We start from the raw sequence: 27620 nt of genomic DNA, 5'->3' as shown, positions 1-27620 counted from the left end.
TAATTACAGTCACAAGTGTTTCTCCAGGCACTATATTGGTATTACATCAGCAGCTTAGCAGTGAAACAGGAATCAATTTCTTTCCTTGCAGATTATAATGGGACACCAGCACACACCTCCACTCCAACTATCTCAGGAAAATGAAACTTAAGATAAGTCTTGTTGCTACAGTGAATCACAGAAGTCCATTATGATGAGTAAATTCCACACCCGTTATTTCCCTCCACACTATATCTGTTATTTCGTTCCTGATTTTAAGATTCCCTACCCATGTTAGGTAATTAGTTAGTTAATACTAACATTCCAAAGATGATCATCAATATGCACTATTAAAAAGGACGGTTTCTGGCCTTCAAAAGAAACAATAAAGAGCTGTTATAGGCTAGATACACATCCATTTGTCTTTAGAACTGAACAGGAATAATAAATTCTCTTTGTAGGCAAAAACATCAGCAGGAGGGGAAGTGAGGAACACAACTACTTCCTCTCATTGCCCCATCACCAAACAAAAATCAGCTACTTACACACAAAGAAAACCATGCAAAAGGAAGCTGTGTTGCTGAAAAGGAAGCCATCAGCTCTCCCTGATGGACCAAACTAACACGCGCTCATTTGGGGAATATTGCCTGGTCCCTTTAAGACAGGGCCCGGAGCAAAGCCAGCGTGCCAACTCAGTAATAAAAGTGCCTATTCCTGTACTAAGTTTTCCTCTTGTTAAACAGCTAGTCATCTGGTTAAAACAGGAACTATTTCATTGAGAAATCCTCCCAACAGGAAAACACCATCAAATCCCTCTCCAATTTTCGTATTGCAAAGTATTATTAATTAAGGAAGGTGTGCAGGAAAGGATTTGCAAGGTCACGCTATTATTTCAGGGTAGTGGCTTTTGTGGTTTGGGTTTTTTTTTTCCTTTGCACTGAAATACTTTAAAACTTATCTCAAGGAACCTTATGTTCTCACCTGAAAGCTTAACCTTCCCTTTTTTAGATGAATATAAGTGCAGAGGCCAACCTAATGAAATACCATGTTTCTACAGGTTGAAGAGATGCTTACAGAGGTCTCTCTTTCAGTTCACAGGTAGTGTCCAAACCGGAGAATTCAATGCAGTAATTTTTTGCTTTAACATCTCTAAAAAAAAGAAAAAGAAAGAAGGAAAAAAAAAAAGTAGCTTGCCATCCTAATTCAGGACATGTTTTTCCCTGTTCTCTGAACTCAAATCAGATGAGTATTTAAAAATACAAATCCTTTGTTACCTGCAACATTAGAAATGCTATTCTTAAGCTCAGTCTGACCTTAATGCCTTGACGTTGCTGCAAACAAAAACTCTTCAACAAATATGAAGAACTTAAGTAACTGGTTAGTGAGAAAGATACATATATAAAACACGGACTATAAGTCTTCTTTCTAGGTCCATTTCCCACAAATTATTCATGATAATGACACATAATAGCAAGTGCTGATAGAGTAGATTTCCTGTGGTTTGTACCCTCTAGAAGGTTAGTGTTTTATATTCAGTGAAAAAGAAGGACCACAATTAAGTAACAGTGATACTTTTGTCCTATGCTGCAGGGATGGAGGAAAGCTGTCTTGCTAAAGAATAATAATGCATGTATTTCTTACTTAGTATTAACTTAAATGAAAATGAACTTCAGTTATATCAAGTTTTTGCACTTCATTTTGTTCAAATAAGAAAATAAAGTGCTTTTTACTTCTGCATATAGCCTATTTTTTCCTGATTTACTAGTGTATATCTTATGTCTAGAAAATAATCCTATCATTGCATTTTCTAATTCTTTAATTAATAACCACAAAATCTTATTTCCCAAAATTACTTCCAGTACTTTATTAAAATATTTCCAAGCTACAAACATTTCTTAGCCAGCTCTAGAACATCAAGCCCATAAAACAAAGTATTAAATCCAACCACAGCTGAAAACAATATGTAGTACTTCTCCAAACCACAGTTCAAGTTGCATCAATTTTCTTCGCTTCTATTTCCATACACGAAAAGCACAGACAACTTTAAGATCAAGTGCAGACCCACCATCCATTATTCCCCTTGTGACTGAAGAGCCTACTTCAACTTTATTTTTTAGTGCAATAGTACAGAACAACAGTTACCTAGCATGAAGGACTACCAATGCACATGTGGAGGTAAAGGATGTGATTAAAATCATCGTTCATAGATATTTAGGGCTGGTGCTCAAAACTCTGAGCTTTATCAAACAGGAAGGAGCTATAAGTCAGTTTTACAGAGAGCAAAGAAGAGACAGCACACGAGGAAGCAAGCACGTGTGCCTCCTTTCCCAGCAGGAGCAAAACTGTCCACACAGTATCTAGAACGTGATTTTTGGCTGGATGCTGAAAAAATTGCTTCCTACATCTTTATTTAGCACACATTAGAATCTGTCACCAGCACAAACACAATTCTCAATACTGTTTTTCTTTAAGCAAGCCTTTAACAAGATTTAAGGACTCCCATTTTTCAGCTCAGTAATAAACTGATAATCAAGCTAAAGAATTGCAAATGCCCACAAAGCAAACTGCCAGTAAGCTCAAATATAGGCTATTTAGACTGACCACACACATTCATTTAAGGATTCTGCCTTTGCATTTTTTATTTTACATCTTTTTCAACTAAAATGAAAGACAAATTCTGATTTCATCTTGAACTACCACACACTATCCAGAGAACCAAAAGGTAATTCTGCTTTTGTAAGCACCTGAATATACACATCCACCACTTGTTTAAAAGTGGCTTTTGAAAAAGGTCAGGGAAATTTCACAAGTAATTGTCACATTTCAGAAGCCAAATAGCATGTGACAAATATTGCATCAACGTCCAGCTAAGAGGTGCAGAAAACCTCATCTTTGAGGCACCTATCACAGTATAGATGGTCCTTCATCTCTTCACAAAACAAGACCAAGAAATACAGACCATCCCTAAGGCTACCCAAAATCCACATTTAACTACTGGGCTCTACACAGCTTCATCTGTTAATTTCTATGCAAAGTCTTTAATCACCTCATCTGCATATAAACACAGTTCTGATCTCCAAAAACCAGTTCGGATTTGCTAGCCATGAAGGAAGTCTGAAATTCCACACCTCAAACTGTTTGCTCCATGGCATCTCCTTAGGTTGGGGGAAAAAAAGGTAATATTTATGCCAGAAGAAGGTTTTAAATCATTTGTGCAAGGCAAAAATATATTGCCATTGTAGGGCTGAGGACCAAATAAAACTCTTCATGTGCAAAAGAAGCCTTTCCGCTTTAGGAGATGAGGAATGGTCGCTCCAGAGGAAAAAAAAAAAAATCCTACCATGTTTCATTAACTCTAATCATCGGTTACAGTAAAGATCAAAGTAGTGGCCATATAGGTATTATGTTAGAAAGGAGAGACCTGTGTTAGCACGTTCAGGTGGTTCGTTCATAGACATTCAGGCTCCAAGAAACTATTTGCTCATGCTTGTGCAATCATACCACTATGGCATTTTTTCCACTCCTTTGACCTGTTCCAATATAGTCTCAAGCTGGCAATCCAGCCCTGACTGTAACAAAGTCTGAACTAGTTCTGGGCGTACAATTCCTCCTCTCCTTCAAGGAGCGCAAAGGACACTATTTACCAGAGAAATGTGGTAACTGAGGAGACAAAAATGTGTGGAACGCGAAAATCCCAACAGGCAGAAGGAAAGTCCAAATTGGCTGGAGCACAGACACAAAAATATAACAACAAAAATAAGAGAAATTTCTCCACTGACACGTATTTTTGGAACACTCATTTATAGGAAAATTGTGCCTAGTAAGTGAACAAATTTCAGACTGAGAGAATAAAAGTTCTGGTTTTCAACGTTCTCAGTTTGCGTACATTCTAAACACAGCAGATTACTTTTGGAAACTAAAATTTACCAGATTAGTGTTAATCTGGAACTTCGTAACTGGACACTCTTGCAGGTATGAATGATCCCCATTCACACCTGCTAGCTGGCAAGACAACAGAAAAGCAAACTCAAATTATCCTACAAACCTCAGTATTGCTATTAACACCTACAGCTGAAAAACATGTTGGAGGAAAGCAACTACTGAAACATGGTTCTGGTTTTGAACATACACTGGAAGAATTGAAACATCTCAGAAACATTTGCACCTCAGCAAAATCATCTGAAATTGAGGAATCGATAGATTATTCAGAATCAGAACATTACACCGAAAGCTTATAAACAACTAATCCATGCAGCGTCAGAAAAAGTTTGCTGAATACTATAAAGATAGGGAACAACTGGTTAAAAAAAACCAACAAACCAAAACAGAACAGGCTATTTGCTTCCTCAATATTTTTGGAGAGCAAATTCTAATTAACGAGTTCTTGCTATGTTTCATAGTAAAATATCTTGAGCATCTTTGAATGCTGTCTTTCTTGGGTTTTTTATGTTTTCAAAAGGTCTGAATAAACCGATTTGCATTAATTGGACAAACAGAATGCCAGTTACAGGCCGTTGGGAATAGAGCAGAACTGATATTTTACTTTGCCAACCTGAACTGCATGGCAATGACTAAACCATGCCATTCAAGAGAGGAAATGCTGCTAAGAAGCCCATGGAGAAAAAAAGAAAAAAAAAAAAAAAAAAAGGTGGTGGTGGGGGAGACACAAAATAACAAACAAACAAAAAAGCAAAATAATCTGGGATCTGAAGAGATAAGCATGTGCTTGGTTGGCATGCAGATATCAACAAAGGCATAGGAAAAAACACACAGTTCCAGAGGGTGGTTCTTGCATTAGCAGTAAACAAGCGAAGTAAAAAAGCCTTCCTAGAAAAGTTATTCTACTAGAATCAACAATGAAACAATGAGCCGTTATTAGGAAGGGGGAAGAGTACTTTGGTCTGTTTGCCTTTCTGAGTAACTGGGGGGGGAGGAGATGGGGAAGGAAACCTGTGAACTTGGAACAGGGGACAGGCTGTTGCATCTAAGCTGTAAGGCCATGCACTAAACACGGTAGTCCCAAACAGCACGTTCAGTAATGACAATAGTGCGTCTAAGCACAGTTCTGATATTTAGCTAAAAAAGCCACCAGATTTTCTTTAAAAGGAGTGTGGTATTACGCAAAGTGGGTCCCCATTTGTTGTGGTGGTAGTGTTTTTTCTTCCCAACAGCAATCTAAAGCATGAACTTCCTCCAGCCATGTAAAACAGCCATTTATATACCCAAAAGAAGAACATTTTGTCTGCCTTTAGGAAATTTACATATGAAAGAGCAGTAAGTAGAAGCCCGTTACCTGTAAAATTTGTCTCCATAGAGCTGCCCTTGTTTCTAACAAGGTGGATAAGAAAAACAGCAAAATGATCCTACCAGTACATGCTTGGCTGATGTAATAAAATTCCTTTCTCTGCTACCATCTAGTCAGAAAGAGTGGAACAGAAACATTATCGGCATTAAAATCAGCATTAAACCCTGGGCACAAATGCTTGTTTACTTCTGAGGCAATAGGAAGTAAATAAGGGTGAATGATCACAACCTCTTTTAAGTTGCATGTTCTTAGTATTCCTAAGTGCAAAACAAAACAAAACAGCCCAAGACTTTATAGTTATCAATTCAGACCAGAGATGTATGGAAAAGCAGTAGAAATACTTGCATGCACATCACTACTGCCTTTTAGACAATAACGGATCTCTTCCAACTACTGTATTATTCCACTGTGTGTTTGCACCCAACAGGAAGCTGCTGAATTTCACCACCCTGTACACATCCCCAGGCAAAGGCCCCTCTGTAAACACCATGGGGAAGCTGGGCACCGTGGACAATGGCATTTAATAGACTACTCTTGAACTGACTTTTCTTAGATGGGGTTCCCCTACATTGAAACTAGGATGGTCCAAAGACATCTACTGATCTCCACTGGAACCAAGTGCTGCATACCATACAGCATAGAATCATATCATGTAGGTTGAAAAAGACGTTTAAGATCATCAAGTCCAACCATAAACCTAACACTGCCAAGTCCACCACCAAACCATGTCCCCAGGCACCATGTCTACGTGTCTTCTAAATACCTCCAGGGATGGTGACTCAACCACTTCCCTGGGCAGCCTGTTCCAATGCTTGACAACCCTTTCGGGGAAGAAATTTTTCCTAATATCCAATCTAAACCTCCCCTGGCACAACTTGAAGACATTGCCTCTTGTCCTATCGTTTGTTACTTGGGAGAAGAGACCGACACCCACCTCGCTACAACCTCCTTTCAGGTAGTTGTAGAGAGCGACGAGGTCTCCCCTCAGCCTCCTTTTCTCCAGACTAAACAACCCCAGTTCCCTCAGCCGCTCCTCATAGGACCTGTTCTCTAGACCCTTCACCAGCTTCGTTGCTCCAGCCGATGCACTGCCACTGGGAAAAACAGTAAAGATTCCTATGTTTCATGTAACTACACAAGTATTCTAATGATGGGGGAAAAGCACTGTCTTTTCTCCTCACCTTCTCTCTCTTTTGCTCCTCCTCCTCCCCCGCCCCCCTCTATTGGGTGGCAGAAGATCCTCTGGGGATGATACTCACAAATTGCATATAAAAGCAATTCGACCCTTCTCAATCTCATCTTCAGCCTTCAAACACCACATTGTGCCCTGAGGACCTTGGGCTCCCAGACTGGCTTTGGAAACAGCCTCCCCACATTGCACATGGAGACACTTCTCAGGAGTCTCGCACAGAGTGAAGAGTAAAGACAAAACAGCTGATTGTGAATCTTTCCTTACAGAAAAGAGCTCTAGCTCCCCATTAACACGCAAGAGACACTGCTGCTCCGAGATGACCAGGTAGAGTCTGTCAAGAGGGCTACCAGGCTTGCAGAGGAAGACTTGGACAGAACCAAGGCAGGATACAGCTCTTCTGATTTAGAAGTACCCCACCAGAGCCCCAAGATTTCCATCCCCCAGCAGTGAATGTGTCAGATGAAAAAAAAAAAGAAAAAACCAAAACACCCCACACCAAACAAACCCCAAACCCAAAAACCACAAACACAAACCTACAAAGCAGACTAAAACTGCAGACTTTTAAAGCAGTATTAATTGCTCAAGTGAATGCATTCTTCCAGTTCTCCCCAGTTCTTCAATCAAGTATTTAGCACTGCTGAAAATTTTTTCTGGTATTCACTAGTACACTTATTAGATGATCGGAGTGGGTGTAGATATTCTTGGACATTAAAGTTGGTGTGTCTCATACAGGCACAAAGCTGTAACATTTTCAAAAATCCATGCTTATTTAGCTTACTTTTTATTACCAGTAATGGGGTTGATGTCTGTATTATTTACCATAACTACTTTCAAAACTATTTTTGTTTTCCTCTCCATTACCCATGTTCTACTCCTGCTTGGCAATAATGCCAAAATGAAAGTTATATTTTGCAGTGAATAAATGCTTTCTCAACAGAAGTTTATGCAATATACTGCAAGATTAAATAGGACAGCTAGAAATCCCCAAAAAGTGAGCTTTTCTTATTCAAAGAGAAAAAATGAAGCCTATAGCACTCAGAGAGAGGCAAATTACTATTTTAATATGATGGGTTCCTTCTCCAACTTTGTTACATTTCCAAGAACGTTGTCTAATATAAGTCGATAACAAGCTTGCTTCACAGCAGAACTACCACACTTGAGAACAGGCTCGTATTAGCTGTATTTTGAAAACTACATACATGACAAACTAAAATCAATTGTTTTCTTCCTTAGGTGGAATGACAAATGCAATCTACCTATTTTTCACTTATTTCTGTACAGCCAACATCCTAAACACAGGAAGTTATGCACAGGTACATTACTTACATTAATCAAAATATCACTATATTTTGACTAAATCTCAGCTGGTCATTTGGTTCAGTTTCTCTTTATAACAGCAAGTACAACTCCAGAAGAGTCTGACAACAAGAAGTACAACTTCACAGAAGCTAGTCATGTAATTAAATGTTGGGGGGGGGGGGGGGGGGGGGGGGATTATCATGCAAAGAAATAGGAGTAGTTTTTATTCATTTAGATATCATCCTACCTCGAATTCTTGAAGTTCAGTGCAAGCATCTTAGTTTTCAAATCCTCTCCTTGTAAGATATTACTAATAGGAGACAGCAAGTTCCTCTGCCTACAAGCCACTGCCAGCCCATCGTTAGTAAACATCCTTCTGGCAGTCAGGCGGACCTCCCGAGCTTTGCGCCGCCATCCCCCAGCGCCGGCTGTACCAGCACCCAGGCTGGTTTGATTGTGGAGCGCAGCTGGTCCCTCCTGGCGAGCACAGGGATGCGAGGAACTGTGAAGCTGAAGGGAAGGGATTCCTCCTTCTGCCTTACAACGCCCAGGCCACAGTAACTGATACAGCTGCTTTACAAAAATAAATCAAAATCACACAAGCAGCAGAACGAGACAGAAAAACTGTATGCTCGAGTAAAAAGACATCTGGTCTGCAACTCAGTCACTGCAAATGAGAACGATGTATCACAGCTTACAAATGAATTTGTAAGATGACATTTTTCCCGCTTTTCTTATCTCATATAAAAGTAAATTTGTTTACATTTCAGTTACAATAGAACTAATTATTCTGGAAAAATAAAAGGAGTACAAGAGACACTTCTTACCAGAATCTAGATCAGATGCAAGGTAGGTTTTCCTAACTTTAAATTTTCTGCCCTTTTTTTTTCTTTTTGGAACAGTGTTTACTATTCTAGCTCGCAATGCTACTTTCATGCACAGCACCATACAATATAGAACAGCTGGTTCAGATCAACACTACCAGGTGTTTTGTTTTAACAACAACAACAACAACTATTCAGAAGGGGCTGGATTTCCTCGGGAATCCAGTATCAATAACTATGGTTACTCACATATTATGTCTCACCACTATACTAGCCCCTTTCTCCAGTAATAACCAAAGGTACAGAAAACAAATTAGGAATGAAGCTGCAGCTCTCTGAAAAAAATTCTCCCAGTGCCACAGAAGGATGCTCAAACAACTTTAGTTAAAAAGTGACCACTGTATTTATCCCAGAAAAGAGCCTGAACATCCACATAGTAAAAGCACAACTACTGAAGCAGAGTTTATTCCCATTCTCCCCTTGGATTCATCTATATGTACACACAATACACACATTAACGAAATATCCTTCCTTGCTGGAGGGAAAAACATCATCAACAACAAGAAAAAAAAAAGTAATTTTGTATCAAATGCATTGCAATGTCATTTACAGCTACAGAAATTACTTACTAGTTATTTACTACAAGTCCTGGCTTCTGCAGTGCATCTGTGAAAGTGTATGGACTCACTTGGACATCCTTCAGAGTGCTTGGCCGTTTCTGGATGCAAAGAACTTGGGGACAGAACTTGCTCTCCACAAGCGAGAAGACATGACTTTTTCAATGCTATCCCTTTTCTCTAGTTTTGTGTCCCTTTTAAGCTTTGACAGTAAGCAGTGCACAGAATGAAGACTACTACTACTCATTTATTTTTAAGACAAACAGGATGCAATAAACAGAGTGAAAGCCAGCAGTATGTGGCCGAACAAAAACACATTAAAAAATTAGGTAAATAAATGCTGCTCAATGCTAGGTTTAATTGCAACAATAGTACGACAGCAAAGGCTTCTTCTCTTATACATCCATATATTCCTTTACATTTTTACCATACATTCCTTTCTTTAATTTCATTTTACTTCTCTGTCAGAATTTGCTCCCTCAAGTACACACTCCAGGTTGCTCAATCTGGGAACAAGCAGGGAGAGAAAGAGGAAGGTGTTTGGGCTTTTTACATCAACTTGTTTGCTAATAGCTGTTACTTGAACAAAGAAAGGATGCTCTAAAAGCTGAGTAATGCACACAGAGCTCAGAGGGGTAGCAATATTCGGGTACCTGAAGTAAAGGGATTTATTCAAGCACTGTTACGTATCACACAAAATGCATATGAACAGACATGCATATTCCCATAACCCATCCAGATAATAACAGCCTTCGGCACACGAGTGTATCCTGTATGCTGGAAAGTAACCCCACAGTCACAGTGCCAACTACACTCTTGCTACCAAGTTCAACAGATGGCATCATTCAAAAGAGTGACCAGTTTAACTCTGACAAATTGCACAGAAGCAACAAAGTCAACTTACTAGCAAAGATACACTTCGGTGTAAAGTACAGGGCCTTTCACAGTAGCTGTGCATTCCCTGTTAGAGGAAGTATTTGTGCAAGGCTTCCATATTAGAGGACTAAATAGAAGATGTAGTAAGATATCCATCTCTACCACAGGAAAAAGTTTCATCATCCTGAACCATAGAGCAAAGCAGAGAGTAGTAGCCTCTTGCTAGCACTTCTCTCATGCAGGTGTTACAGGGGTGACTTTTTTTTTGTGTGTGTGTGTCCCTTTTTTTTTTTTTTTTTTTAAAAAAAAGGTGACCTCTTAGCAACACTGAAGAGTAAACAGTATTTCTAACAAACTAGCACTGCAATACAGCCAGATGGCAGCCCACTTCTCCATTGTTATTTCCTCACTTATAAAAATTGCTGCACATCAGAGTTTCATCTTCCAGCACTTTGAACAGTTATTCCTGCATCTACAGGAACATGCCTTTGAGATTTCTCCCAAGCAGCTTTTTGAAGTTATAATCAAACAAGAGAAAGCTCTAAAACTAGGTTTATTGTGGCTCCAGTTTGTTTCAATTCATGGGACCTAGAGTCTTTCCAAGGGACTGCCTGAGGCTTGCTTTTCACAAGCTATCACTTATCAGTAGTAGGTCTTCCAATACCCTCTATTTGGGACTTGGGGTACGAAACATTCACAGCATTCTTGCTATTCCAATTACACCACTAGTGCACCAGGTCTCTGCTGCTAAGGTGTATCTATTATCAACTCAGTTTGTAGTTTTGCTAGAAAAACATTTGCTAGGATATCAAAGAGCAAAGCCATACTCCAAGAAGTCAGGAAAACAGCAGTAGGGATTACAGAACCAGAGAGCAGCATCTCCACAGAATTAACCTCAACAAAGAGTATTTTCTCCCTCGCTACGTTTCACATCCGTAAGAGTTTTATGGCATCACCAATAAACGGGAACATGTCAAAGGGAGTTTCAGGCGTTAAGCTATCGCCAGCAAAAATTATTGACCCAGTGTGAAATATTGGTGCTTACCTCTAAGAGAGCCAGAAAATTAATCTTTCATGATAACGTGACAACTATGGGACGTGCATTGTGTATGAAAAAGCACGGCACGCAAACATCCCTTTCTATTACATGGAGCTTAAAATAAAGCGGTATGTCATACTTCTCTAACATCATCCCAGACAACAATTATTTCTACATTTCATACCTTATTCTACTAAAGCTCTTAAAAAATACAGTCACTCCTCCCTATTCATACATTTTCTCTCTGTGGCAGACTAAAGGAACTACTACAAATAAACAAACATTAGGGCAAAGTCCTGCAAGGGAAAAGGCTTGAGGTGCTGAGGGAAGCACTGGTAACTCCTCCAGCAACATAGCAAAAAGGATACAGAAGTTATTCTTCCCTCATGTACATCTTCAACAAGCCAAACAATAATCCACATCATGAACACCTCAAGCACTGCTTCTCCCCACCCCTCCATCCTTCCTGAGCCTCAAACAGCCGCTCAGACAGCAGCATATCTTTTGGACTATGCATGCAGAAATGCAAAAAGAGAAGAGGGGCTGCAGGAGCAGCCTGCTTTCAGAGTCCAGACAAGCTGCTTTAGCTGCATTACGGAGACCAAACAGAGGGAGGCAGCCCTGATGTTAGCTGCCTAACTAGATGTGTTGCTATGCCATCAGTGGAAAGGCAGGGAGGTGGCACTGCTAGAATCCTGCAAAAGCAGCTGCCTGCTCCACAGTGCCTAACCTTCTGCTCCCCTTCGGCACAAGAGAAAAATTCTGGGACTTCCCAAGAGTGTTGCTAGCCTTCCACATGTGTAACTCAGTGGTGTCCCAAGACCTCAAATCCAGATACACCATTTTTTAAGGTAACAACCACTTCCATTCAAGTACCAGGTTTCAGTGCTGTAATTTTACTGAAGGATAGAAAGGTACCACAAACAAAAGAGTGTTGGAAGAGACCATCCAAATCAGTAAGCTCAATAAGTTATATACACTGACTGAGTTACTGTGGTATAACAATTAAACATGGGTGAGTCAGGTCAAACGAACACACGCAAACACTTAGCTTACCCCAACGAACAAGTCAAACACCTTAATATAAACCCTTCGTGGTGCTCATACTGCCTACTCCCAAACTGACATCACCTGCACATTTTGTAAGTAGACTCTACTCCATCATCTAAATCATGGATGCCATTATTGACAAATCCAGGCACGGCAAGCTAGTAAGGAAGCCTACTTCAAATGCCTTTCCAGGTGATGCTGAATCCCTGTTAACTACTCCACTGAACCATTTTTAATAAATTTTGCTCCTGCAGGACAGTGATTTAAGGAAGATCCCATTTTAAAAAAAATCACTACATGTATTACATTCAAAAGAACATCCTTCAAAACCTTATACACTTCAAGTTGTATCACTTCTATCCCTTCCCTCCCTTATGCAGTAATCCAATTCATCTGTCAAGGAAGCAAACTAATCAGTTTGATATAATTTTCTCCCTGACAAATTCATGTCGGTTGGCTGTCTTCCCTTATCTCATTATCTTCTATGGGTTTATAAACTGCATCACAACTTTTACTATTATCCATGTAGCTGCAGGTAAGTCATGCCACAGCTGGAAAGAAACTCAACATGGCCCCACAGAGAGCCCGACCGAATCAAATATACCAGGCTCAGGACTGAAAGGAATATAACCACAGCAGTGCTGAACCCAAGCTAATAAGCTCTGCCAGTTCTTGCATGTCCTCAGAACTGGAAGAACAGGATGCGTAAAGTGCCAAGGAAGTATTTCCTACATAAGTATCTGAACAGCAGATCATGATACTAATAAGACAGTCTTCACAGATTCACAAAACAGTCTGCATTCAACAGTCTGCTTGAAACTAACTCCTTTTACTAAGTCAAGAGGGAGACTAACGAGAGAGGAGATGAGCCTTTCATCTTTTTTTATTCTCCATAAAGTAGAATATATTTTTTAAAAAATAGAATCTAAACACAGTAGGTTGAAGGGAGCAAGGTATTTTCTATGAAAGTAAAAAGGCATATTTCTATCAGACCCCCTTGTGGACAGATTTTTTTTTTTTTCATTAATGAATAAAACATTGGAGACTAAAAAAGCAGCACAGAGCTAGAATGAAAGCACTGATGTCGGAATGCAGGATTTCATATGAAAGGATGTATTTTGGGGTTTTTGTCTTTCTGTGTGTTTTTGTTAAATTAGAAGCAATACCTCCCCTTGAACATTTTACAACTCTCAGTTTTATACCAGATAAGATAAAGATGGTGAGAACATATAAATAACTAAAGCTCTTCATAAGAAATGGCACCACTTACAAGAACAGTTGTTAAGCTCTACACGCCTCAAAGAGCGACGCCAACTAGCATTTCCTTGTACTAGCGGGTCTTTTTCCACTGGGTCACCTCTTCACTTTCTGTGTCTGTGATGTGCTGCAGCATTTTTTCCACTGTGGTTCTTTTTTCTTTTTGCTCCAAAAGGGTCTATATGTTAAAGGGTGTCCTAGCAAAGCTTGGACATTACTCTTCAGTAGCCACACCACACACATCGATGCTTTTAGAGTAAGCTAACAAAGATTAGAAATCCTTTACAGTAACCAGACAAGTTCAATAGATTTTAACTCAACTGCTCCTATGGAAATTCACATCTTTGCTTAGGAGCACTTCAACATGCCTACCTCTTCCCCCACTCCCCCAGCTTCATCAAATTTTACTTGCTACATTCATTTTTCATCAGCAAAACAAAGCATTACCGAATTTGATAGTTTTATGAGCTTTTTTGACTTCACTAGTTAAGAAGAAATCCATCAGGTGATAAATCCACTTAAGCCTCTTTAGCTTTACAAAAAATGTGAAAGTAAACTAGATTGAATATCCTACTTGCAAGAGGAAGCCTCTTGTAGACCGTAATATTTGTAGCAGGACTATATAGCTATTGGGAAAAACACTCACAGCAAGCAGTCTACGCAGCTTGTACATAATCCAAAGAAACCAGGATATAAAACCGAAATACAAGTCACTCGAGGCAAAAGTAGAGTTAACATTACCTTTGTATGGATACAGAATGGACCTCTCCCAGCCTGTCATTCTATTGAAGAGCAGGAGTATTCTTCTCTCAAAGTAAAAATGAGAGACTTGAAAAACTCAAAAAATAATCATATATTATGATCTCATGCATTATGATCATTCTCAACTTTTTTTTTTTAAATCTATCAATGAAAACCTCCAAGCTTAACGCAGCTTGACTCCGAGCATGCATCGCACCACGCAACTTTCTGTGTCCACCCAGCTATGTATTTCTACAGCATCTACACAGATAAACAAAACCCTAAATTTTGTTTGGGTAGAGCGATTTTAAATTGACCATGTTCTGACAGCGCCTGAATTAACTCTCTTTTGGTGACAGGCAAATGAACTGCTTCATACAGAATTTATTGAAGAGTGTGCCAATTACAAATCAAAAGGCAATTTCTACAAAAGCTATTAAGCATCCATGTCACTAACCTCTACAGCATTCCTGGGATCAGGGCAAACAGCTTCAAGAGAACAGGGCCCATTCCTTTCCGAGGTTTCTCTTCAACACCAAATCTGTTCTTTCACTAGGTAAAGTAAAAGGGAAAAAGGTTAGGATATAAATGTGACAATAAAATCACAGAGCTTTGCCATTTTGAAATGGAAGAGCAGTCACTCCTATGACAACTGGACTTTCACAAACCTAAGAAATCTTTTAAATAGCTCCTGGAAAAGGAGCTGTAGCAAACTAGAAATCGTCACACAGCATTAAGCTTAAAGAATCATTATCTTCCCAATTGAATGATACTCACTGAGAGCACATGAACTGCTAAAAGAGTTACTATAAAGTGCAAGCCCAGTAATTAATGCACTGACAGCCTGTGATCAGCAAGAGCATCCCTCCGAGGAACTAAGTGATTTCTCATCATTACAGCAGGGGAATAAGAATTAAGCTGCATTCACCCCAACCCAGCTGATCAACTGTGAAGCTACTGAATGTGCCTAGCTTTCCCTGTCCTCTCCCCTAGTTTTTCTGCCTCTTTTTTCAGAGTTATAAAATGCTTATCTTAGAATTTGCAAGTGGACACACACGCACCAACAAGGGGCACCGAGTCTGAGCTCACTTCAGCGTGACTCCATGAATCCATCACGACAAGATTCTCCAGCTAACCCAAGGCAGGTGGCAGAGGAAGCAAAAACAGCACTATTCACTGTTGGACCTGGCAAAGAACTAGGTACCTTGGTGAAATGCTGCACCTTGGTTCATTAGCCATGAGATGGCAGACCATTATTTTACCTCTGATTCCCAATCAGCCCCATTCGGCACTAGTAGTTCAGGTGTTCCTACACTACGATGCACTACACAGTACAGGCATACTTAAAGCAACTGGGAAAACTTTATAATACAATTCACATCATTTGTTGTTTTATTATTTTGTACATTAAAAGGAGCAGGGAAGATTTTAGGCGGGGAATCAACACAGGTCAAAAAAAGCAGCATAGTACCAGGTACCTTAGAAAGGCTTTGTGAGAGAGATGGCACTAATGCAACAAACTTGCTCAGAGAGATGTTGCAGCGCTTAATAACAAAACATTTTGTTACAACATTGAGGTATGCACTAAAAACTTCAGTAACTTGTTCAGCATTAAGTTCTCTTCTAACTCCATCTTCCATGACCATAAAACCCTCCGCTACTCCTAGGACAAGGAAAGGAAGTTAACTAACGAAGTAAGCCATTTGAGACTCCCGGGAGTTTTTAAACTGTGTTTATTTCATTGTAAGACTAAGGGCCCTTGCTTGTTGAGTGAAACCTGCTTTTAGAAAGAATACTTCTATTTTTAATCTAGGAAATTGGTAAAGGCATCTGAGCAACAAACTAGAAAAATATACCAACGCCCCCTAGTACACAGGATGACGGGCTAATGAGTTTGATTTCCAGAGGGATCCATCCTCTCAGGCACTTCATCTGCTCACCCCACTAGCATTCTCAATAGCATCTTCACTACTTCAACTCACCTACCTCTCCCACCCACAGGCCACACAGCATCTGCTCACAATTATTTTCTCAGGAGATTAGCTCCAGCAACACACCTGCAGTGGTCACCGTAACTAAAATAAATTAGATAAACTCAGACCAGCAGATATCCTAGAATCCAGCCTCATGTGTGTTGCTGCATCCATGCTCATGATTTATGCGGTATCTTAGATACTTCTTTGCCAGTGAGAAAGTCCAGGTTCACACCAGGCTTGGGCAACATACCACAGGCCCATGCTGCCATGCACAATCATCAAGCCCAGAGAACCACCCTACAGTATCCTCGCCTTATTCAACATGATGTGCACTTGGAAAACCTTCATCCTCTGCTTCTACCCATCTCGTCTCCCCTCACTTTCATCTCATCGTCATGCAACTGTTCATGGGGAAAAATAAGGAGTCAGCAGCCAGTATCAAATACTGCGTGTGTGCACAGCGCATGAAACAGTAGAAACTGGACCAAGAAACTCAGAAATGCAAGAAGTAGGGTGAGCACTTCCATTTTTACCTCTACAGAAGCAAGTAAATGTTTAAACTAAGAGGATAAACAAATGGTCCTTTTGTCATAGGAACAGTTACTGGGACTAGCTTGGCAGTAAACCTCAACACAAATAGGGAATTGTAGCTTCTGCTACCTTCAACTGCATTTCACTCTATTAAGAACTTTATTGTATCACCAACAATCTCTCAGGTTCAAAATGATAGATTTTTATTTTTAAATTCAGACAATGGAAGTCTCAGGTAGGTATGGGCTCCAAATCAGATCAGACTACAATTAAGCCAAACTTAATTAACACTTACTATATTTGCAAAGCTCAGTGACCAATTACACAACAAGTACTCAAAACCCACAAGCTTACTTGAGCAGAAATCAAAGGGTAGTATCAGCATCTTCTCCAGCTAAAATTGTAAAAAACACCATTAGGAAGTGAAACCCTGAAGACAGCTTGCAACCCTCTTTCATATGCATTATTTGCTTGGTCTAACAGAAACTGGATGCAGTAAAAAGAATGAACGTTGTGGGAGCACCAAGGAACCATACCTCCAACCGGGTCTTTTGGGACCTGAACCATCTAGTTTATCTATATTCCCACAGTACACTTGAATGCCTTGTCTCTAAGTCTTTATTCCCTTACTTTTATCCTACTTCCATATTTATGTTTGTTAGGGTCACAATGGCTTGAGAAATACTTCATCAAAAGCATCTGCACAAAATTAGTTGTTTTGACTTGCAGACTCAAAACCAATTAACACAGGGAGGCAGGAGGTACTGTTTAAACATAGTTAACAAGAACTAAACGCCTTCCTTGGTGCCAAAAATAAACCACTCCTCCTTTACTTACATCAACCAATCTTTAGTATTGCCCAAGCTTAAATTCTCCCTGTGGTCATCAGCTGAGTTACCAAAAGTGGCTGCAAAGCCAACAGCACACCCCATTTATACTATAGCAATGAGAAAAAGGAAGACGTTTTCAACCTTGAATATCCCAAAAGACTGACATCCTCCAAAGAAATGTAACTAAATGAAGTAACAAAATAGCTTAGTTTTGAACCCGCTGGTCACAAACAGCAAAATTCTGGAAGCACCCAAGACAGTTCAAGCGACACCAGTCTCCTCGCATTCCCCAACCTAGTGTAGGCTCAGAAGCATCCCAAGCAGAAACGGCAGCTAGTGTATGTCCTCCAACTACACTACACTCAGACAAAAACCCTGCTGCAAGTTCTGAGAAAGGAGAACCCTTTCTGGTCAGTGCCAAGGGGGCAGCATAGCTCGGTTACCTCCCGCTTAATCGAGTCTTTGCTGTAAAGGAGAAACACCTCTGGGAAAACAAAACCCTTCCTCTTTGTGCCTGAGGAAAGGATCTGTTTTCCTAACAATCAAGTCTCGAATTTACCCTTCCTAGAACATTTCTTAGGGCATTCACCCTCTCTCCATCCGAACTAGGTTCCTGACCCTCCACAGGGACAATGGACCTCCTGGTGGCACGCAGGCACATAAGGGACTCCATGGCTGCGTTGCCTACAGGCTTCCTTACCCATCTCTGTCCTCTGAAAGGGTGTAGAAAGGAATATAAGTTCACCCTGAATCAGACTGCACCTTTCCAGACACACAATGAGAAGACATGCGGCACCTCGCGCTCTGGCTAATGGCTTTCCCATTTGCAGATCCCACACTATCCAGAGGCTGCTGAAACCCATAATGGAAGAGAAGCATAGCGAAGAACCAAACTACCCATTTCATATTAGGTGTCTTCTCATGACCATTTCAAAAGCATAACAAGTAGCAATTACCTCATGAAAAATTAAATGACAAGTAACAAATATAACAAAGAGTTGCCATGCTTCCACTTGCTGTGCAAAACAAATACCTTCATGATTTCTCATCCACCAGAATACATCTGCACTGATGTACATACAGGCAGCCTGTGATTTAGCAGATGCCAGCACAACTGAAGCCAAGCTGCTGGCTCCCAGCTCTTGAGTCACTTCATTTTCATGACCCACCACTGAACTCTGGCAGCAGCCACGTCTATTATTTTCCAGAAATCAAGTGTCATTCAGAAAACAAGTTTCAGTCACCAAAAACACCCCCACCCATGGCTTACATAAAGCTCCCTGCTGCACTGAAGGGCTTCCTTTGGTTCAGAGTTAGAAGATGTCATTTGCAACTATTTTTTCAGAACATAATATTAGGGCGGCCAGCTTGAGCATGACCAGTAAAAACATAAGTTGCACTTTGCAGCAGTTACCATCAAGTTTAACAGACATTTTCTTTTTCAGACAAGTCTCAATCTACAGGCATTTCTTGAAGAGTTTATGTAGTTTGTATAATTACATAAGATTATAAAAAATATTTTTCCATCAGGTAAATAAAAGCCTTTGGTTTTTTTAACTGCATAATACATTGGATCAGCATATATTTTGTAATAAATGCACTTTTTTATTATAAACATGTTTTTGTTAAGATAAATTATATAGTCAACTGAACTTTGACTACTGTTTATCCAAACATTCTTCTTCAGAATTTATGCTGATAAGTTTAAATCAATTTCTAATAACATTTATGTATGATTTGAATAATTTCTCTTAGCTGCCATTACTTCTTTGTCCTTGTCATTTAAATAATTTGCTTGCTGTAACATAAAACATTTGCACCGCTGCATCCCACTAGGTATTCCACCAGGAGTTTTAGTTAGGTCTCTATTTTTATTTCAACTGAATATCTCAGTACTTCTAGGCACTGTTTCTAGAGTTTAACAAATCAAATAGAATTTGATTGCTACCCTCACCAGACATCCCACAAAAAGTCCTGAATAGCAAATCTCAGCAATCACAAACCACTTGGTTTGTGCAAAGAAGCAAACTGATAAAGTAACACCATAAAATCTGCCTTTTTGTATGTCTCATTTCTGAAAAAGAAATAAAAATGCTATGCAGACTTCCAACTTAGCTGTGTTCCCCTCATTGAAGATATTTTGCAAGTACTCCTCTGTGGATAAACTGTGTTTATCAAGTTTACACATACCATACTGGTGCCATCAGAACATTAGAAAATGAAAGCCCTAAAACAGCATCAGGTTTCTTCTGCGCTGCACACCACAGGTATTTAACAGAAACCTATTCAGACCTAACCAGCCATTTTCCTACCTTTTCCTAACAAAACACACATCAGTGGGAGCTGAACATGGCATTGATGTTGAAGCCCAAAACAGTTGTTGCTAGGAATTACAGTAATTCAGTGCTAGTACTTACTCCACGTCTGATAGAGATAAAATCCTGCTTCTAACTGAAAGAAATCAAAGGGATCATAAACATTACGTGACCCAAGACCAATTTTTGCCTTTTCTAGTAGAGATGTGTGCTTAGCATGCATTCTCTATGTCACTGGTGCACTTTCAGATGCACTACAAGGGACGTGAAGACAAAGCCCATCTTTAGCTAGATAAGGCAAGAGGTCAGGACCATATACCAGCGGGAGCCAATATCTGAATTTACACTGCCTATAATGATGAGAAATAAGTTAGGTAACAATATATTCTGTACACAGAATTTGAGAGAAGGAATACAAACGTGGGCAATACCTTGTCTAAGTACCTCCAGCTATTTTAACAGTAGGATCAGGTTGACAGAGCCAGATGTTTCCCTCTGACAAAGACAAGACCTTAAAAGCCCACAGAAGGGTCAGCCTCATTTGTAAAGGGAAAAAAAAACAACACACAAAAAACAAAAACAAAAAACCCATTAACAAACAAACACACACACACACCCCCAAAAAAAAAAAAAAAAAAAAAAAAAACAAAAAAAAAAAACCACACCACAAAAACCCAACCAAACCAGGTAGAGCACTTCAGTTTCTGGCTCCCTCCAAAGCCCTCTTTCTTTACTGCTTCTTATTTGCTACTTCTGCTAAACCAAGCTCCAGCATTGTAAACCTAAATGCAGGGACAAGTAAAGCTACCACATCTGTTTTCTTCAATAAAGTTCACAACTCCAGCAACCTGGGTACCTTCTTCTCCTCACAGGTATTAATGGATTCTTTTGCTTTTTGTTTTTAAATCCAACTCTTGGCATTCTTGTCATACTTCCAAATGAATGCATACCTCCAAGTGAAGACTCCATTAACCTCCTCATGCTCAAGAAAGATGAAGAAGGAAATGCATTAAGGCACACACTTCACCTTCTCATAGATCAACCCCGGAGGTTCACAGTAGAAAACAGCAAAAGTGACACACAGAAGTCTACCAACACTTGTCACCACAGACTGCTTAAAAGATTTTCACCAACTATTACTCCATCCATCTTCAACTTAAAACAGAATATGACCATCCATAACTCAGTGTTCTTGCTGTCCCCAAGAACAAGTGTAACACAGCTTGGAAAGCAAGCAACACTAGAAAGATGATACCAGCTGGGGGCAGGGAGGAAAAACCACAACACTCTAAACGCATCTTTCTGGAGGTGGAAGGGGAAGACCTTATATCTAGTGATCTAAATTACAAATGTCTCTGCTTTATGACTATTTAAGACAGTACAATTTAGGGCCCAAAATTTTGCACAGATGATGTCCTGTCTCCAAGCTCCAGAAATGCACGTAAGAACAGATAAGCACTGTAACCAGATGAAGCCTCTACTTCTTACACATAATGACAGACATGCTGTTTGAGCAGGCAATCCCAATTATAACCAGGCCAAAACAATGTGAATGCTTTAGCTTATATTCCCAACAACTAATCATGTTGGGGGGGCAGGGGGAAAGGAAGATGTCCCACTCTGTGAGACAACGTGCCAAGTCCCATGCCAACCCTCAAAATGTAGACACTTTCACACTCAACTGCAAAGGGGAAGACCCTCACGAAAGGGGTCATAATAACAGATCATTACAGCTACCTTACTAGATACAACTCTTGAATGTTGCTCCTTTCCACTGAAGTCATCCAAGAGCTAAAAGCAATCAAACTACAAAACACTTGACGGATGATATCTCAGGCACCATGCACTCCTATGCCTTTCAGACAACGGTCCCTTCTTACCTGAAAGATTCTAGTCTTTAATGGGTTGCATTTCAGCCAGATTCTTCTCAACATAGCAAAGCACTGAGAAGATATATATGCAAAGTGCCAACCAGGTGTTGCCATAAGTAACATCGGTATCACAGGTACAATAAAAGGAGACATCACCCTAGAGAAACTGCTTGAGCTGCAGCTACATTCACATCTCCTCCAGAAGCATCCCATACACAGAGAGGCAGAACACCAAAAAAGAACTTCAACAATTTGACACTGGGTAGAATTTAAAAGCAAGGAAAGTTTAACACCAACAACTCAAGCTTTTTTAAAGCAAGATAATGAAAGTCAAGGAAATAAATCTAGTCTCATTTACTGCGGGCAAGCTCTGTTGGAGAGCACAAGTCTTGTTTCAGTGTTATCACAGTCATTTGGAAGAGTCAGGAAGACTTAACGCAACCCCTGATTTCTGTGCCACTGGAAAGAAGTGCTCCATAAACTGTGCATTTATGTTAAGTCAAGGCCAAAATTAGACTGAAAAAGGAACAAGAAAATTGTTGTACATGCTTGATGTTACTTCACTCTTTAATTACTTCCTAATTAAATTTGCATGCTTTGATAATATCTACTATTATAAGTTGATGTTCCAAATGGAAATAAATGCTAATTCCACCTCCAAATGAACCATCAAAACCATGTACATTTAAATAGATTAGTAAAATTTATTTCAAGTTGTCTTCAGGATATCTACTGTACTCAATCCTCAATTTACAAAATTCTTTGCCAAGGATGCATTAATCCACAATCACCCATAAACAGTCTTCTGCTCTTAACAGCAAAGAAATGCGCTTCTTGTAGAAATAAATTGCAATCTGTCAGCGTTAAACTCAAGATGCTCCCTAAATAGATATGCTGAACTGACTTGCAGGTCACCTGTGACATAAAATTTCATTAATTAAATTGCTTGATAAGAAGCACTATCTTTTTACATAGAGGTTTTCAAATTAAGTAATTGGGTCTTAATGTTACAGCACTAGGATTCCTATCATAGAAATACTGGATGTTGTTTACATGTAAGTACAGAATGATATAGGCTGGAAGGCATCTATGAAGGTCACACGGCCTAACCTTTGCTCAGCAAAGGGTCAGCTTAGATCAGGTTGCTCAGAGGTCTAGGTGAGTTCTGAGCATCTCCAAGGGTAGAAATCCCATTACGTCTTTGAGAAACCAACTCCAGTGTTTGACTACCTTCATGGTGTAAATTTTTATCCTAGTTGTAATTTACCTCGTTGCTGCTTGTGTCCAGTGCCTCTCATCTTATCCCTGTGTGTCTCCAAGAGGATAAGGATAGTCAAGCTTTCTACAGTGGTCATCTCTTCTAAAATAAAGATTACTAACCATGTACATACTTTATAAGTTGATCAAATAACAAAAGACAGGGCCCTTAATCAGATCAGTCAAATACAATTCAAATAGTGAGTCTGTATTGTTTATACAAGCTACTATTTTATTTATGAAAGAATAAAATAAGCCTTCATGAACATGTAACATTTTGCTTCATCAAATCGGAAACAAAAACTAGAATAATAGAGGGGTTCTCTGTTCATTTCAGGAAGCTAATGCCTTGCTAATCCTTTAGCTCTCCACAGGAATGAATAAAACCTCTGGATACAGAGACAAACCCTGATTATCTAAATCACTGGTATCTAAAATTCTGAAATCCAAAGGTCAGATACCTCCCTGGAGGACAGATGCTCTGGCACTCCTAAGAACAGATCACCTTTATGATATTTGGAGGCTTGCAACACAATTTTAAGGACTACGTTCAATTGCCTCGGCGGTGGGGGGGACGGTTATTTGTTTCTTTTAGAAAGAGAAGTGTGTAAATTGTTCCAAATAATACACTCAAAAGCAAATAAAGATTTTTCCCTCTTAATTAGTGTCTACATGCTAGCTTGCTCAATATAGCTACACTCACTGATGTTATATTGCATAATGTATTCAATATATCAGTATGCTATCCCCGTCATTAATTCCAAGCTCAAATTCATTTTGATTTACTTTAATTAATCACAAAGTTACAGTTTCCTAACAAGGACTGAAGGCTGACCTATATTAAAAGGTGCCACAGGCTATTGGCAAACCAAAGATGAAGCCAGGCTTTTCACAGCACTGCATGGCGGGAGGACGAGAGACAACAGGCATAAATTGATATGAGAGGTTCAGACTGCATATAAAGAGAAGCTTTTTTCCCCCACCGAGGACAGATAGGCACCAGAACGGAGCCCAGAGAGGCTGTGCTGTCTCCAGCCTTGGAGGTTTTCAAGACACGACAGGATCAGGCCCAGTGCAACCTGGTCCCATCTCACAGCTGGTCCGGCTATGAGCAGGAGGTTGGACTACAGGCCTGCCAAGGTTTCTCCCAACCTGAGAGATCTTGAGAGGTTCTCTTCCCCACTGTCACGTATATAGTAAATCTTAATCCCAGCGTCCCATTCTAACATTTAACGTGCAAAGTCAGTTGACTTACTGCTCTGCTTTCCCAAATCTCTCAACTGTATGGATTCTTTTAACTGCTCAACAGCCTTCAACTTCCTGCCTATTCTGCCACTTTACAACAGGGAAGGTAACCTTTCCACCAGTGGACATAATTTTCTCTCAGGTCATCTGCTTGGGGGCCAGAATAACAGTCATTAAGTCTGCAGTAAATGAAGAACAGGAAGAAAGGAACATAAAGCAGACGTACTATAGGACACGTTGGGCAGAGGACAGGCCCTCCCAAGCATACAAACCTCCGGACTAGCAGAATCTTTTGTATTTGACTCGCATCCAGCCCTAGAAGATCCTAGCAGGTTCCTCAAGCGCCATTCCAGCTGCCATGTCGCGCAGCACATCAGTCCTGTGACAAGTTTTTCTCCAGCACCCCCAGTGTGGGGGCAACATTTTGACACGTGCTAACAACCCTTCCTTAACAAGTATCACAGAGAATCATGGCATGGCAACATTTTGGTGGTCCTATCTGGAGTCAAGTCGAGTCCACGGTACTGCCCAAAAGCAGCTGCCCTGGTGAGCTGCCTTTGACAACAGTGTGGTGCTGTACTTCAGGTAGCATTTTCATAAGGGCAAGAGCTGACCTTGCATCAAGTTAGCTCTTGCATCTGTGAATCTATGTTTTTTGTCCATCTGCGTCATGGAGAAATTGCCCCACAGATAATGGAGAGGTAGCTCTGCTTCCTGGCTAGCAGCTCTAGCCTACACTCATCTCCTCAACAGTATCCTCACCCAAAAGCCTGGAACAAGGCTTCCCAACATGCGCAGCACCAAGCCACTTGCTCAGTGTGTGTTGAGTGAAAGGAAAATTAGGGCAGCAGGCAAAGAGGAAGCAGCCCTCCAGGTAACTTGCCAGCCAGACTGCACACATTTCCCACCAGTCCTCCTGCCCTGGGCTAAGCACACTGTTTTTAGGCTGTGTGCTGCACAGCCAGTGTCCAGGTATTCCCAGGGATCAGAAGAAACAGATTTGCAGAGGAGTATTCATTTCTGGGTTTCCAGCTAGCTATTTCTGTTCTACAAGAACTCTTTTCTGGTCAGCGACCTTGGACTCAAAGCCTTGAAGTGCATGTATTCCAAGAAATTGTTTCCTCTCTGCTAAATTAAATTTTACTGTTCTCAGAAGGTCTCTGGGTCACATCTCTTTTTGCTAGAGAATTTTGCCAGCTCAGACAGAGTTAAGGCAATAAGCACCCTGACCACCAAAACTACAGATCGGTATATATTTAAATGTTTATGAATATCCTAAAGATTCTGTTCAACATTGCAACTGAACAAGTTAAAAGGTGATGATATACATAAATCCTAATAATAAAGCTTTACTTATTTATTCTATCACACACTGCACCAGGAATCTCCAGCTCTCAGAGTCTGTTTCCAGAGCACATGTACAGCTACAAAACGTTTCTGTAGCTGTTGTGGTGCTAGCCATCTCACCGCAATTTGCCAACCTTCACCTCTCAGAAGAGTGCTGCAGAATTCCGATTCTCGTCTTGCAGAAGAGTCTTTTTACTCAGCTCCTCGAACTCCCATCTGTAACCAGTCATTTGTACGCTGTGAGTTTGCAAGGCTAGCATATACTCGGACAGCTCTCTCCAAGTCCAAGTCATTTCTAACTTAACTGAAGTAACAAGGCACGTTATAAAAGGAACATTAAGACAACGATTTCCATAAATGCCTATTTTTCTGCACAGTTTACCAGCTTCTGATGGTAAATGAGATGATGCCTTATTCCAGTAGCTCCCTGGAAACAAAGAAATCCACTGAACTACTACCACCATCCTGATAGGAGAGAGACCTTCTGAATGTTGTCCAAGATTATTTACCGTGTTCCTGGGAGAACTTGTTCTGCAGACTGCCTGCAAAGTCCTCGCAGCTTTGAGTTCTGCCTTCTTGGCAGCTGCCAAGGATTTCATTTTGAATCAAACTTTTCCTGTCTTGACCGGCTTAATACAAGTGTTAGAAATAAAATTTAAAAAAATCCCAACAAACATCAACAGACTAAAACAATACTGAATATCCCAATAACTGTTTCAGCCTGCAATGTGAAATCAAAGAGTGTCCAAAGTAAAAAGTCATCTTTTCATTTACTGACCCCCAAGTTGAACAGAAGACTAGCTGCCACAGCCATTTGGGGATGCAGACCTCCCCATGCAGCTCATCGCTGGCACTTAATATACTAAGCTAATTGATTTTTCCTTTTTCTTGAACCAAAGGGAAACCAAGGTACTGCAGATCAAGTCCTAAAAAGAAATAAAATAAGTGTCTAAATGGAGTCACTCTTAAAGTCATCTGCAAAAATTATGACCATGTACTTCTTTCTCCTTTTCCAGAAAGTAGCACTCAGCACTTGAAACACGCTAGTCTAAGTTTCTCAAAAGGACTTGACTTTGCAACTGGGAGAGCTCAACAAAACGCTCAGCCCGTGAGCTTTAATTTGTTCAGGCATCATAGCTCAATTTTCATTGTGTGCATATTTAAAATATTTCCACACAGTGGATCTCGTGCTGCTAAATTCGCATTCAGAATTCAAACCAACTTTCCTCAGTGTCTCCCCAGACAATCCCTTCATTCCTCAGTTCATTCATTGCTTTTCCTTTCCTTTCTTCTGAGTTGTTAGATCCAAGAGAGAGATCACAGGCCAACAAAGATATCTCATAACACACACTCCTGATCATTATTAACTTGAATCAGATTCAACCACTAAATAATACCCATTTTTATGCTCCAATTAACAGTGTAACTTGATGTATTGCCTAGCAATCCTAAGAAGTTGAAAGTGGAAGAATGCAGATAACAGATTTAGTTTTCAATGTTTTCTTTCTGTCCAAGCATGTATTCCACACAAAGAGAACCTGTCCTGCCAAGACTCCAGACATGAAATCTCTACACAAAAAAAGGTGGGTGAATTAAAGCCTTCCCTTTGAAGTGCAAGATCTGTAAAAAGACTCAGTAGGAAGCAAGTTTCACATCCAGACCATTTCAAATGGGTAAGTTTTAACACACACAGGAAAAAAAAATATTAAAGACACTGAATGACATAAGTCAAGGAAATGTCACTTGCCAACATGAAATTGCAACGACTCTTCAGTCATCAAGTAACCTCACTATTTGAGTGGTCTGTATGGTCAACCATGAAGAAATATCTTAAGAGAAAAGTATCGACAGATAATAATTTTAACTCATTTTCCACAGTTATCCAGTTCTCCCTGTTACCGTGGGCACAAAATTGTATCTTTATTAGTAAATATTTCTAACAGACTTGTAGTTACTGAGTTTGCGTATGCATGAATTTTAAGTTTCTGTCTGTACTTTTGTCTTGGGGCGGGGGGGTTGGTTTGGTTTTGGTTTTTTGCTGATGAAGGGAGAGGGGACAACATTTAGGA

General features: G+C 40.0%; 1 protein-coding gene across 6 annotated transcripts in view; it reads right to left on the bottom strand.

Moving 5' to 3' along the window:
• WDFY3 (WD repeat and FYVE domain containing 3) overlaps positions 1-27620 on the bottom strand; it is a 190098-nt gene that overhangs the window by 137884 nt on the left and 24594 nt on the right. For 4 of the 6 annotated variants that reach the window (XM_076337074.1, XM_076337072.1, XM_076337071.1 and 1 more), the window contains exon 1: positions 8023-8085. In XM_076337074.1, the coding sequence (XP_076193189.1) occupies positions 8023-8051 (29 nt within the window). In that variant the 5' untranslated portion in view covers positions 8052-8085. Of the gene's footprint in view, positions 1-8022; positions 8098-14636; positions 14732-27620 lie in introns of those variants that run through there. The other 2 variants (XM_076337073.1, XM_076337070.1) reach the window with 2 other exon arrangements.

The sequence above is a fragment of the Aptenodytes patagonicus genome, chromosome 4, assembly GCF_965638725.1.
Source record: "Aptenodytes patagonicus chromosome 4, bAptPat1.pri.cur, whole genome shotgun sequence".
NCBI classification, from domain to species: domain Eukaryota; kingdom Metazoa; phylum Chordata; class Aves; order Sphenisciformes; family Spheniscidae; genus Aptenodytes; species Aptenodytes patagonicus.
This window is presented reverse-complemented; position numbering and strand designations above follow the sequence as displayed.